Source organism: Narcine bancroftii, chromosome 9 (genome assembly GCF_036971445.1).
Source record: "Narcine bancroftii isolate sNarBan1 chromosome 9, sNarBan1.hap1, whole genome shotgun sequence".
Classification (NCBI taxonomy): Eukaryota; Metazoa; Chordata; class Chondrichthyes; order Torpediniformes; family Narcinidae; genus Narcine; species Narcine bancroftii.
The window spans coordinates 45,895,542-45,910,809 of NC_091477.1; the positions used below are offsets into that span (position 1 = coordinate 45,895,542).

At 37.5% G+C, this 15,268-nt stretch overlaps 1 protein-coding gene across 5 annotated transcripts in view; it reads right to left on the reverse strand.

The window, feature by feature from the left end:
• Positions 1 to 15,268, reverse strand: part of LOC138743489 (eukaryotic peptide chain release factor subunit 1) — a 69,580-nt gene that overhangs the window by 25,249 nt on the left and 29,063 nt on the right. For all 5 annotated transcript variants that reach the window (XM_069898949.1, XM_069898951.1, XM_069898950.1 and 2 more), the window contains 5 exons: positions 13,121 to 13,296; positions 10,637 to 10,776; positions 8,275 to 8,413; positions 6,174 to 6,364; positions 568 to 697 (listed from right to left, as the gene is read on the reverse strand). In XM_069898949.1, coding sequence (XP_069755050.1) covers positions 568 to 697; positions 6,174 to 6,364; positions 8,275 to 8,413; positions 10,637 to 10,776; positions 13,121 to 13,296 — 776 coding nt within the window. The remainder of the gene's footprint in view (positions 1 to 567; positions 698 to 6,173; positions 6,365 to 8,274; positions 8,414 to 10,636; positions 10,777 to 13,120; positions 13,297 to 15,268) is intronic.

Sequence of the window (15,268 nt, forward strand, 5' to 3'; positions counted from 1 at the left end):
GGGAGTTCCTTTAGTCCACACACGGTGTCAACCGTGGGTTTCTCCTCAGTAGTGAAAGGGGGCCTGGACCATCTTGGGTCGGCAGACTAGTGCGACGATTCGCCCAGTCTAACCATGTGGTCGCTCAGCCTGCTACACCGTTATTATTTATGATAAAATGACTACCAGAAGAACTACCACCACTAATGTTTGAATAACATAAATACTCCAAGTAATTGTGAAATTGTACAAGTTGTTTCATTTAATCACACCATTAAAGCAGTTGGTGTTCACCAAGGACTTTAAAACAGCACTGACATGGTTTTCAATTAGGACATTACACCAAGGATCCAAAACATTTTATGCAAGATGTACTGGAACCTCCTACAATAATCAAGCCAATAAATGTTCCTTCTTAACTTACAATTATGTTATTTTGTGTTTTGCAATGGCTAGAATTCAATTAGAGTAAATTGATTTTTAAAAGCCATTCATAAAGCACTTTGGCCAGAGATCATGACAGGGTCTGTGCAAATGCAAGTGCTTATCTTGTTCAATTATCTCGTATAGAATCACATGAATTCTCACCTATTAGTTTCTTCTCCTGAATGAATTTCACACTGGACAAGACCTCAGCAGACAGCTCAATTGCTTGATTGAAACCATTCTCACCTCCATAGGAGATGTCCACCAGTTTCAGTACTTTGCTCTGTAATCGCTGTGTAGAAACAGAGGTTGAAACAAAATGTACTTCTCACAAAATAGTATTGAAGACCAGGACAATACCCCAATTCCAATGGCTCTTCAGACCAAAAACAGGGATGGGATGGCTGAAAATAAGGTTTTGTGTGCTCTGAAGTCAAGAACTCTGCCGAGAGTCCAGAAAATTGCTTATAGCATCAGAAAATGGCTGTAAAATGGTTCCAAAATCCTGTCAGTTTTACAAACAAAACTCAAAATTACAGACACTGGAAATCTGAAACAAAACAGAAAATGTTGGAAAGGAGGAGATCTATTGTAATAATTACAGTTCTGAGGGTTTTGCATTAATGCAGCTTCTTGTTCTACAGGTACTGCCTGACCTACAAAGTGTTTCCAGTTTTATAAATATTGGTCTGATTGGATTTCCCTTTGGCAAAGCAATACAAAACTAATTACTGGTCCACTTAGCAAAAAATTAATGGGGCCTACACTCGAGTTCCAGCTGAGTGCAGTGGGCTTCCATCAACTGCCACTGTGGCAGAGCAGAAAAACAGAAGTTTGGAGTCAAACTCTTTTCTCTGTAGAAGAAACCTCAAATTATTCATAGGTTATGTCATCTCTAACTTCTACACACAGGAGTGGAACGTAGGACTCTGAGAAAAGTTGGTCGCCCACCCAACCTCCTGCTGGCACATCCACATCCCACTACCTCCCCGTGTTGCAGGGCAGTGCAGTGACTTGGCCTCAGGCAGAGAACTGTGAGCCCAGCCCCTGTTCCAATGGGCCAGTGAACCATTTTAAATTCATATGATAATGACAACCTTCCCAAACAGCTTGAAGGTTCAAATAATAAAAATTATTTTTTGCGCCAGAATCCTGCAGACTTGGAAGGGTTCCAGACTAGAACGTTGATATTCTTTTTCTCCTCGAATGCTGCTTGACCTGCTGAGTTTCTCCAGCAGATGGCTTTATGCTCCAGTGCCCTTTCTTCAAAGATGACAATGAAGCTTTAATCCAAGATCAATTCCCCTACAGTAACCACATTATAATGTCACTCCTGCTCCTCTTCCAACTCCAAGGCATGTCTGGCATTCCTGCCACCTTTCTTTCTTTGGCTTGGCTTCGCGGACGAAGATTTATGGAGGGGGTAAAAAGTCCACGTCAGCTGCAGGCTCGTTTGTGGCTGACCAGTCCGATGCGGGACAGGCAGACACGATTGCAGCGGTTGCAAGGGAAAATTGGTTGGTTGGGGTTGGGTGTTGGGTTTTTCCTCCTTTGCCTTTTGTCAGTGAGGTGGGCTCTGCGGTCTTCTTCAAAGGAGGCTGCTGCCCGCCAAACTGTGAGGCGCCAAGATGCACGGTTTGAGGCCTAATCAGCCCACTGGCGGTGGTCAATGTGGCAGGCACCAAGAGATTTCTTTAGGCAGTCCTTGTACCTTTTCTTTGGTGCACCTCTGTCACGGTGGCCAGTGGAGAGCTCGCCATATAATACGATCTTGGGAAGGCGATGGTCCTCCATTCTGGAGACGTGACCCATCCAGCGCAGCTGGATCTTCAGCAGCGTGGACTCGATGCTGTCGACCTCTGCCATCTCGAGTACCTCGACGTTAGGGGTGTGAGCGCTCCAATGGATGTTGAGGATGGAGCGGAGACAACGCTGGTGGAAGCGTTCTAGGAGCCGTAGGTGGTGCCGGTAGAGGACCCATGATTCGGAGCCGAACAGGAGTGTGGGTATGACAACGGCTCTGTATACGCTTATCTTTGTGAGGTTTTTCAGTTGGTTGTTTTTCCAGACTCTTTTGTGTAGTCTTCCAAAGGCGCTATTTGCCTTGGCGAGTCTGTTGTCTATCTCATTGTCGATCCTTGCATCTGATGAAATGGTGCAGCCGAGATAGGTAAACTGGTTGACCGTTTTGAGTTTTGTGTGCCCGATGGAGATGTGGGGGGGCTGGTAGTCATGGTGGGGAGCTGGCTGATGGAGGACCTCAGTTTAGTGTATTGTAAATTAGATTAGATTGTGGAAAAACCGAATTACAATGAAAACAATCTCTTTCAACAACTCAATTTCCTGCCAAATTATGTTGTTAATCAATCATATTTTGGATCATTTATCATTTGAATTCACCCATTCACATGAAAGCCTTCTGGAAGTTTAAAAGCAAACAAAGCGAGCCTCTCAGTTAAATTATAAAATGTGATAACAGATCTTACAGGGAGATATGTTGTTGTACATTGTCAAATATATTCAGAAGTATGGACCAACTTTATGAACCAAATATTGATGCTGAAAATTTTATTCATGAAACATTTCTTAATTCAGCAAATGCTTCTGAAAATATTTTAATAGGAGACTAATGTTTGTCTGGAACCAGTTTTAGATAGATCAACTAGTGCAACTATCATTGATGAGGGATTTAAATTTAATAGACGCTTGGAGAAAAATTCATCTGAGAAAGGAATTACTCCTTTTATTTAAATAAACATGACTTTTATTTAAGGTTTTTTTTTAAACTATCTGCTCAAATACAGGGTAGGATTGTTGAAAGTGAATATAAAAGGAAGAATACTATCAGATCACTCTCCATTGACATTGGTAATTACAATGGTAGAGAGAGAAGTTGGTTTATAAATGGTATTTTAATTCTTTTCTGCTGAAAAGGACCGATTTTTATGATTTTATTAGAAGACAAATTCAAAATTTTTGTGAAACTAACTGCATCTACACCTAATAGATTTATTATATGGGATGCTTTAAAGGCATATTTAAGAGGGCAAATTATAAGTTATATTTCTAAATTAAAAAAAGAGACTAAGAGAAGTGGAACAATTGGAAAATGAGATAACTAATTTAGAAAAAGATCTCCAGCGAAGGTATTCAGAAGAGAAAGAGGAAACTTCATAATTAAAAAATTGGAATATAGAACAGAAAAAAATGATAACAAGAACCAAATAGAAAGGAGTTGGGTGAAAGGGCACATAAGGTATCCTTCTTGGCGATTGAAGGCAGACAGATTTCAAGACAATTAATGCAGTGGAAACAGAGACAAATTGAGTTGGTTACAAACTTCAAGAAATTAATAAAACTTTTAAACGATTTTATCCCAGGGAAATGTTAACAGAATTGAAAACTTTTTATCACATATAGCATTACCAACATTATATTTAATTGAACAAGCAGAGTTAAATGCTCCATGTCAGCTATATCTCACACCATAGCAATAAGTGTTTTAGATGTGGGGAAGAGGTAGGAAATTTTTTTTTATATATAAATATGGCTATTTTAAATTTTTTTTTAAAAGAACAAATTACAGGAGTACAATTTCCACAAAATCCAGAATTATATTTATACCAAAATTGAAATTAAACTAGATATCAGAGAGAATTTGTTAAAATTGCATTAGCAGTGGCCTGAAATCTGATTCACACTTAAGTTTGGAACAATGGAATGATAAAATGTAGTTGTGTTCCCCTGAAGAAAATTACATACAATTTAAGGAAAAAAATACAACATATTTTTACAAATTTAGCACCTGTATCTACAAAAGAGGATTATTAATTTTTTATATTTCTAAATGTTCTTAAGATTCTAAGACTTGTGTGGAATCCCATTAATGATGAGATAGATATGAATTTTAGATTTGATGGATTTTAATACTTTCAGCAATTCATTCTTATTCTTTTTTCTTTCTCTTTTCTTCTTATTCTAACACTTTACTATGTATTCTCTTTATTTTTTTCTTGGGATTGTTGGGGTGGGAGTGTTGGGATATTATCATCTCCATCGGGCACACAAAACTCAAAACGGTCAACCAGTTTACCTATTTCGGCTGCACCATTTCATCAGATGCAAGGATCGACAACGAGATAGACAACAGACTCGCCAAGGCAAATAGCGCCTTTGGAAGACTACACAAAAGAGTCTGGAAAAACAACCAAATGAAGAAACACACAAAGATCAGCGTGTACAGAGCCGTTGTCATACCCACACTCTTGTTTGGCTCCGAATCATGGGTCCTCTAACGGCATCACCTACGGCTCCTAGAACACTTCCACCAGTGTTGTCTCTGCTCCATCCTCCACATTCATTGGAGCGACTTCATCCCTAACATTGAAGTACTCGAGATGGCAGAGGCCGACAGCATCGAATCCACACTGCTGAAGATCCAACTGCGCTGCGTAGGTCATGTCTCCAGAATGGAGGACCATCGCCTTCCCAAGATCGTGTTATATGGCGAGCTCTCCACTGGCCACCGAGACAGAGGTGCACCAAAGAAGAGGTACAAGGACTGCCTAAAGAAATCTCTTGGTGCCTGCCACATTGACCACCGCCAGTGGGCTGATATCGCCTCAAACCGTGCATCTTGGTGCCTCACAGTTTGGCGGGCAGCAACCTCCTTAGAAGAAGACCGCAGAGCCCACCTCACTGACAAAAGACAAAGGAGGAAAAACCCAACCCCAACCAACCAATTTTCCCTTGAAACCGCTGCAACCGTGTCTGCTTGTCCCGCATCGGACTTGTCAGCCACAAACGAGCCTGCAGCTGACGTGGACATTACCCCTCCATAAATCTTCATCCGCAAAGCCAAGCCAAAGATTTGAAAAATTATATTTGCATTTTGAAATATATTTCAATGCATGTATGGTGAAAATTTTTAAATAAATTAGTTAAAAAAAAGCAAACAATGCAATACCTTGTCACAGGACTAAAAACTGTGGAAACTCCAAATTTCATACTTATTTCTAGATTCTAACTCCAACAAAAATGAAACCAAGTGAAAACTGGGTGAAAAGGTTAACTACATTGTAAGCTGCAATTCTACTAGAATGGTGCAATACAACTTGCTGAATGTAAAAAGATAAAACATCTTTTTGCCAACCAAGTGTGGGCTACTGACCACTAACATTGGCATTTTAGTCGCAGGCCAGCAAAAGTGAATAATGGCTCAATCATTTACAGACTATTTAGAGGAGGTTGTGGGAAGAATTTAGTTCCTACCCCAATGGCCATCTGCTGAGCTCTAATGGAAGGCAGATCTGGATGCCCAAAGGGGTAAAGACTAAGCTCAGTTCCAATGCTTGCCACAATGGATCAGGTCACACACAAAACTAAATGGGAGGAAAAATATGTACATCATACTCTTGCCAGATGTAATCTCCATGTAAGGTCAAGACAAGTAACATTCAAACCACACAAAATTTGACTATCAGCAAATCTCAAATCTACTGCAAACAAAATCAGTAAAAATAATGTTAAAAATGCAGACATCAGGGCAGGAAAGGAAATGGTACTTACTGTATAATGTACACTGGGCTAATTCAGATCATCTCAATTCAAGTTCTGATCCAAAATAACAAAAACTTGTCAAATCACATCACTAAGCCCACTACACCACCCCCAACCAATCATAAAGACACATGGCAGTAATTGGCTGTCAGAATCCTATGCAAAAAAGTATGTAATTTCAGTGTCTTTTCCACTCTGGTTTAGCTTACCGGATCAAACATGTCGGACTGACTTAGTTCAGTTTTAAAATCAGCTGATCCAGCTAGGATAAGACCCGCCACGTTCACCTTGTCACTGCTGATGAAGAGCTGTACAGCAGTTTCTGCTACTTTCCGTACATAGTTGTGCCTCTTTTCCATTCGCAGGCGAGCAAAACGCAGGGCAGATTGGCCTCCTCTGCCTTTGAATGCAAAACAGAAATTTTAAAATCTTCTAGCAAAGATTTATTCATATTATTAACAACTTGTGCAACTAGAAACAAATTCTGGAAATATCAGTAAAGCTTATCTTTAAATATCTAATAAGTCTCAGAACTTTGATCACAATGAAATGAAGAATGCAATAACTAATTAACACGATTCCATAACAAGCATTTGGATGAAAAGGTATTTTATTTAGTTATTAAAGGAAGGAGGTCTTTCATGGCTTGGTTCAGCATCATGCTGAAGAAGATTGAAAAGAGGGTTGGTGCGAGAAGCCAAGCCAAAGAAGAAAGGAAGGAACATTACAAGAACAGCCAATGTTTATGCTCTTAAGTAATATAGAATCAGAACAGGTTAGCAATAGGTCAGAATAGGAAGGAAGCTTCAAGAATGCATAATGTTAGGGCAGCTTGTACTGCGAGTATAAATAAATTCCATGTCTCAGCAAGTTTGATGTCACCACTTGCCACAAACAGTAAATTTTTAGTCTGCTTCTATTTTGGAGGATGGTAGGAAACTTTGCTCAAGTAACATCTATTCATCCTTTTTGTTAATTCATTGCCTTCAAGAAGTTCATATTAAGTTTCACACCAATACCCATTAGTTTGTTGCTTTCTTAAGAAATATCAAACAATATTTGAACTTCCCCGATACATGTTGGCTCTCACTAACCTACGTGTTTATCCAATGTATCAGCGCACTGCTCCAAATAAGAGATTGCAGTTAGCACAAAAACAGTCCAATAAGCTCATCATTTCCAAGTTTCCAAAATGTTATCAATTGTTTCACTTTGCTCCTTTGGAAATTGCACTTGGGAAGACCAGTCAGTAATAAATGGCAACTGGATGGATGCAACACAGCAAAGATAATTTGCTCCACCTTCACACCAACTCAGGAGCACATTTCTGTTTGGATACAAGTACATGACACAATGCACTGAACGTGCCCTACAACAGCACACCTGGCAACCGGACAAAACAGAGCCCTATTCTACACAGGGAAATTCATGCATATCGAGCCATTCCTCAGATGGATCTCATTTACACTCAACTTTAAAGTTAGTAAATATATTTACAATTAAAGCATGCCATCAACTCAAACCTCACACACAAAATCTCCATAATTCCCCAGTAGGAGTCCTGCATTCATTCTGAATGACATGCTTGATATTATAAAATATACCTCACAAGAACAAATGTTTAAATGTAAAAGCAGATTTTGGTTATTTAAACCATGCTGCCCAATTACATCCAATTAACATTCAACCTCATATGTTTTGGAGGGTGGTAGGAAATCAGAGGAGCGATGGGAAAAAAAGTCAAAGGAAACATGTACATACTCATTTCAGACAGCGCCAGATTTGAACCAGGGTTGCTAGCGCTGTAATAGCGTTTCGTTAACCTCGCTGTCCAAATGACCTTATGTCCCCCCCCCCCCCCCCCCAATATAACAACCCCAAACCAATTAGGTGTAACCATATACAGTATATTGAAATTTCAATCCTGTTGTCTGGAAACAACAGTAGAGTTGCAGGATAGCGCCTAGAGAAACATGGTGAAGTGGTGTATAGGAAAAGTTACAATTATAACCTGCTCTTGCTCACACAAATGGATGCTGGTAGGATATGAATCAAGAGGTCGAACAAAATTGGAAATGTTTTCATTACTTTCCCTTCCTTTGAGTTATATTTTTAAACCCATTAATAAAAGCTGGGCACTGGGACAAAATGCTGGGCTCTTTGCTTCTCATTATAAATAGGTTCTTAGGTTCAACTATAGATTAGCAGAATGCATGTTATAAAGGAAACAACTCAAGTAACTTAATACGCACAGAAATAAAGTGAGACACTGAAATATTGAGGGGCTATTGGAAAAAGTTTTGCCCATACCATGCTTCTTTGGTAGATCAACTGTGAATTTGTGTAGCACTTCTCTTGTGTTTCCCTGTAGAGTACCAAACAAAGCTCCAGTGCCGTCAATTACGATGAAACCAAATTTGCTATCGTCTGACAGAAGCGCAGTAAGAGCCTTTCAAGAGAAGAAACAGATAATGTCAGGAATTTCAAAGGCAAAATAACCACGGGGCTTTAATGCAAGAGACCAAGATCAAGTCCCAATTGATGATAATTTTAATGGAAGATCAGAAGGGCGATGACCTCAATGAACTGAATGAGCTGTCCAAATACCAGGCCCTTGTATATCAACCTACAGATATTTCATTTTGGTTCAGTGATATTCTTATTTCCAAGTTCAGATCTTGCTTCAGAACAACCATAGCTGGCTACATGGGTTTCCTCCGGGTGTTCCGATTACCTCCCACATTCCACAGAGGTACAGGACTAGTAGGGAATGCACATACCATTTAAGGGAGCCCATGAAATGCAGTTGCCTGCCAATTTTAATATTCTGAAATGTGAAAACATACAAAATTATAACTAAACACTTTTCTTCAGGAGCACGTCTATTGGAGCAGATCATTTAAGAGGTCATAAATATGGTGCAAAAGAACAATGTATTAAAATGTAACATTTTGCAGGCATTACTGAACCTCCAGCATCTTATCATTTATTTGAAAGAGCAGAGAGAGAGCGCACAAGGAGGAAGGAAAGGAATATAATCAAATTCCTGGTAACCATGGGAAACAAGATAAACTGCTTTTTCAAAATTGAGGTAAAACATCATGTCTGAACTGATGAGTTTTACAGATCAGAAACAAGCACTTCAGCCCAACTTCCATGCCAACCAAGATGTCTATCTGAGTGAGGCTCAGTTGCTTGTGATTGGCTCGTTTCCCTCTAAACCAGGGATGGCCAACCTTTAAATTTTTAATTTAGACATACAGGACAGTAACAAGCCATTTCTGCCCACGAGTTTGTGCCACCCAATTAACCTACATCCCCTGTACGTACTTGGGGGCCGAAATGGCCTGTTACCATGCTGTATGTCTAAATTAAAAATTAAAAGGTTGCCCACCTGTGTCTAAACATTTCCTATCCATGTATCTGTCCAAACGACTTTGAAATGTTCCATTTGTACTCTCCTATACTACTTCCTCTGGCAGCTCATTCCGTGTGGAAGAGCTCGTTCAAATCTTTTTCCTCTCACATTAAACCTCTGCCCTCATTTTAGATTTTCCTACCCTGGAACAAAGACAACTATTTACATATTTGTATCCCCTCACAATTTTTTATACATTTATGGGCTCCCCTCATCCTCTTGCCCTGAAAAGTCTCAGCCTAACCAGCTCCTGTTTATAATTCAAGTAACATTCTCAAATCCTTCCTGCACAAACTCCAACTTAATAACATCCAAATTAATGAGTTTGTCACATATTATGATGTACAGACACAATGAAGGTATGACTTGCTGCAATTTCCCCATTATGCAAGACAAATTAAGACTAGTATAATTAAGACATCATGAAGAGAAGAAAATACAACAGGAAAAGATGAATACAAGGACTGGAAATAAGAGACAAAATCTATGGAGCAATAAAACGCAGCAGATTCTGGAGACCTGAAAAAAAAATATTCACCATGTCAGCTAGCACAAATGGAGAGAGAATTATCAGCAAGAGCTGAACATTCTTCATCAACACAAGCCTGTTCTGATACAAAGTGAAAAAGATGGATGAAACTGTTGAATTCAGTGCAAATTCTTGGTGCCTGTAATTTATTAAATCAAGAGGAGGTACGAACACATGGCCTTGCACTGGACTTCATTGTAACAGTGCAAGCAGCTTAAAATCACAGAGATCAGTTTCAGATTTATTGTCAGAGTATCACATACAACCTGTGGGAATGGGCACTTCCCCATTGAGAAACCAACAGAACAGAGGTGTTTTACAAAGTCATCATCCTATATGTTTCAATGGTTTTTTTTTTATAAATCTTGTATTTACACAATTGTAATTCTTGCACCTTGTACTGCACCATACTGCTGCCGCGAAATAACAAATTTCTTGTGACACATTCTTGACAATAAACCTGATTCTGATGTTTAGATAAATATTGTGAGCACACCACACTGGGAAAGATAGACAGTGAACTACTTTCCATGGCAATCTGGAAAATTAACTACAATATTAATTTCTGCTGAAATGGTTATGGGATGTTAAAATTTTTTTTACCTACTGTCTGCCAGCTCAACCCATCACAGCTAGGAATTCCACCACATACCAGCAGTGAAATGATCACAACTAGGTCATATACTGCAAGGTAAATATAATCAATTCATTTGACAATAACTTACCTCTGTATGAAATTTGTTGTCACAGAGATATAAAGATGTATTAATTGGTTTGAAAGGCTCAAAATCAATGTTAACTTTCTTTTCTTTACCCTCTTCTGTTACAATTGTTCCACAGTAGACAACCAAACCATTAGGTGGTACTATAAAAACAGTAAATAACAAGTATTAAGGTTTAAAGTAATAACTCTCCCCCTTCAGTTACTCAGCAAATAGTAAAATGAAAATATCTTGCTTCCTTTCATTTCCTGACAGACTCAATTGTCAAAAACAGACATCTCTGGTTGTGTTAAAAATGATGAGACCACTGCTTAAAACAGATTTGAAATAGATTCAACAGAAATAGGTGACATCATTATTTTTCTTCAACCTGTTTAACCAATAAAATTATAACTAATATAAATTTATAACTAATATAAATTTATAAATTCCAATTCTGCTTGATAATCTTTTTGTCAATTCCCTGAGTTAAAAATTCAATAATTTTAGTTTCCAGCAAACCAACATTCACACTTCTCTGCAATAAAAAATTCAAGATCTACAGAGATAGTAAATGAGCAAGTAGTATAACAAGATATTGGGAAAAGTCACAAATGGCTTCAAATAGGTTCCAAGGAGGAAAGGGAAAGGGCCAGAGAGCTTTAGGGAAGAAATTACAAAGATTTGGATTTTGAAAATAAATGCAAAGCTCCCAATGCTGCAACAATTAAATTGGGAAATGTTACAGATTATTGAGATAGGGAGAAATTATTTTATAATAAGCATGAGGATTTTATAATCCAAGTGTAAAATATCAATGAACCAAGAAAGGCCAACAAGCACAGCGGTGAAAAACAATTAAGATTAAAAACAAAGGCAGCAAAATTTTAGACAACCACAAATTTTCATGGGAGATAAACCAGAAAGCTGTGTGAAAAGTCTTGCATGGAGGCCACAAAAGTGTGGATGAGCATTTCAGCAAATAAATAAAGACAAAGCTGATATTGTGACAGAAGTGGTTAAAGGGGTGAAATCATAGGACTGAAAATCATATGGATAGTTATACAGAAGTAAACAATTTGAATGGAGACTCTGCAGCCCCAGATAAATTCTGTACACACGAGGTGAAATTCCAGTACTACTCCCAATATATTTAAATTCAATTAGATGAACAATCAAGGGAAAGCTCATTTTAGAACTTGTAATTACAAAATCATTCATTGCAGATATTGAATTCATGAATGATTTTGTCAACACACAACTTGTGGGCACATGGTTGGCATAGCAGTTAGCACTACCTTTACAGTACCAGCGATCAGGACCAGGGTTCGAATCACATGCTGTCTGTAAGGAGTTTGTACATTCTCCTTATGTCTGGTCGGTCTTTCAAGGGGGCTCTGGTTTCTTCCCACCGTTCGAAATGTACCAGGGGTATAAATTTGGCAGCACAGACTTTTGGGTCGAAATGGCATGTTATCGTGCTGTATGTCTAAATTTTTTTTATATTTGTTCACTGACACTCTTCAAGGGGAAAAAAAGAAAAGAAAAAAAAAATCGCACATTTTTGTTCAAAAAGTCCAACAAATAACCCGAATCCTACAAAGTAGTCAGCTCTCAAATGCTGGCTGAACTGTCATTTGAGTCCATAGATAAGGACACAAAACCAACGAAATAATAAAAACTCAGCTTGAACATGTTTGAGATAAAATATGACGAGATTGTGAAGTTTTTATTTCAAGCTCAAGTCAAGAGAATGGCTAAAACTGCAAGGCTCGGAAACAAAATTTATAAAAGCACAAGTTGGAACAACTCTGCTCTATTCTTAATCTTTGGGGAAAACAACATGCAGTAATCCCAAGGGGCCTTACTGGACCTTCTAACCTTGTAATTATGAGCAAGTTGACCCGGTGGCACTGAACAGTGGTTTAACCTTGGTTTTAAATACTGGAAGAAAATTACTTCTTGGTATTCCAAATCCACCTAAATAATTCCCTCCCCTTATATCCCAACCCAGTGATAGAATTATGACTCAGTACAAGTTTAAATATTCTCCCCTTTCTGACTTGCCTGCCATCCCAGTTGACACAATAAGAAAGTGCCATTGCATTCAATGAATATTTATTTTCAATCAACATTGACCATGAATGCAATTATTTCAAACTGCACCCACCATATTTTAGTGGCATTATAGTGGTTTGACTTCCATCACTGACTTGCAAACTGCTGGATTAGTAGGATCTTATTTTTCTTTGGCCAATTCCTCTCTTTTCCATATTTATATTCCTATGCAGTCTGTTATTCGGTTCTTTTGTTTTTTTTAAATAAAGTCCTATCTATATTCTCATCCATCACATTTACTTCAAATTCAACTGTTTTGTCAAATTGTGTAGAGCAATGCAGAAAACACATTCTAAGCTTTTCCAATTATATTTCACTTGTAAAATGAGGAAACTTAAAACTTCCACAAAAATAACATTTAATCACCTGACCATGTAGATAAACACTGACCTTTGTTGTATAGTTTAAGACGCTGCTGCACAGACGTAATTGCCCCGAGCACAGACAGACGATTTACTCGAGATTTAATGTTTGAGGCAGTGCCAAACTCATCCGCCAACATCTTTGCTACTCGTGAAATCTGGTCTTTGGGAGGAATGATGAGCGAAATCATACTGGTACCATTCCTAAAGAGATAAAGTAAAGTCAGTTCCACGACAATATTTAACCAACAATTTGAAGGGCATGCGCCGAAAGAACAATGCAGTACTCTTACAAACCAACTGTTCCATGAGTGTTTGAATTCTCCAATGAATACAGATTGTAATGCAATCTAATCTGACAGTCATATTAGTAAACTCCCTCATGCAAACTCTACCCAAGGGTGTGCAGCCTTCACCATCAGCTATCACACTGGCACGAAGCTTGGGACTGTAGTGCAGCAGTTAATTTCTGGTCAATAAGTAGGTACATTCAAAGGACTCCCAGGCACATGGATGTAAGAAAAATAAAAGTTTAATGTAGGGAATGTTGTAAAATAAGTTTCCATATTTTAGATATCCAGCATAGCAAAAGGCCCTTTTGGCCCACGAGCTTGTGTCATTCAATTACACCATAATTAAGTTTCCATATGGGCTGAAAAGCCTGTACTGGGTTGGAATTTCCTACCTAGCTAATTCCTTTCTGAAAATTCAAGAACCCAATCAGAGTGGGAGAAAAAAAATACAATAAGAACAAGGAGTACAAACACTGAAATTTTCCCTTGTAATTCTAAACATGGTACTTGCAACAGGTGTGTTGTTCCCACTTTCAGCCTTATTTTTCTAAATAACTCTGCAATCAAGGTTCAACAGAATGAAGGACCAAGGGTTGTAGTGAGACATTTAAAGATCACGACCACATGGTCATTTAGTGTTGTCATTTTTTAAAAAGAAAATATTTATACATTTAAAGCCACAATAAATTTATTCATTTTACAAGTATATAATTCAAATCCCAATACATGTGATATATTTTTAAAAAAAATAGAAATATTGATCGGCCCAAACACACACACACACACACACACCACACACACACACACACACAAAGAGACCTATAAGAAATAAAATATCAAAATTCACTTAAATATTTAAACTGTATTATTTATCTGTAAATAACACATTATTTTCTCAAGTGGTATATAGCTCCGAACCTCAGCATGCCATCTTTCCAGTCCCAAATTTATACCTGATTTCCAAGATATGGCTATGCATTTTCTTGCTAGAGCTAATGCAATTTTCACAAATTTTACTTGCTAAATATTCAGTTATAATTTAAATTTAATTCCTTTAATATCTCCTAATAGAAATAACAATGGATCTTGTGGGAATTTAATTCTGGCTATTTGTTTTTTTTTTAAATTACCTATTTTCAACCAAGAAGGTCTAACTTTAGAACATTACCAAGTAAAAAGTACCAACTTTTTATTCACATCTAAAACATAAATCCAAATAAATCTGATTCAATTTATCTTTTGAGGTGTCAGATATAACTGGTGAATAAAATTGTATTGAACCAGTTTGTATCTCACAGTTATTGTACTTTTCATAACTTTTTTTTATATACCAGTCCATTTTCTTTTTTTTATATATACTAGTCCATTTTCTTTCATCTATTTGTTTATTCAAATCTACTTCCCATCTTTGTCTTGATTTATGAATTCCTAATTTGTTAGCTTTCTTTTGTAATTTGTACATTATTGAAATAAATTTCTTTATATCCCCATTACATAATAATGCTTCTACCTCTGTTTCTGGTGACAATTTCAAATCTTGACCTTTATTCTATTAAATGTAATAAATTTACCACCCTCAAAACAATCCTCAATCTTATTAAATCCATGCTGTTGCCAAATCTTTAGATATCAATTCCCCATAGAAAAAGGAATAAATTTATTTTAAAATAGCAGCTTTTTCCGGACATCCAACCAGATCCTCCTATTTCCTTATCAACTTTATTCCATAATATCAATGTGTTTTAAAATAGTTTTCTTATTTGCTATAAATATTCTCCCATTCCATGTATAAATAAAATCTTGAGGGTTTGTTTCCCCCATTTTACCAAGTTCTAAATTTACCCAAGATGGAATTTTTTGAGTTGCAAACCTCTCAGATCATA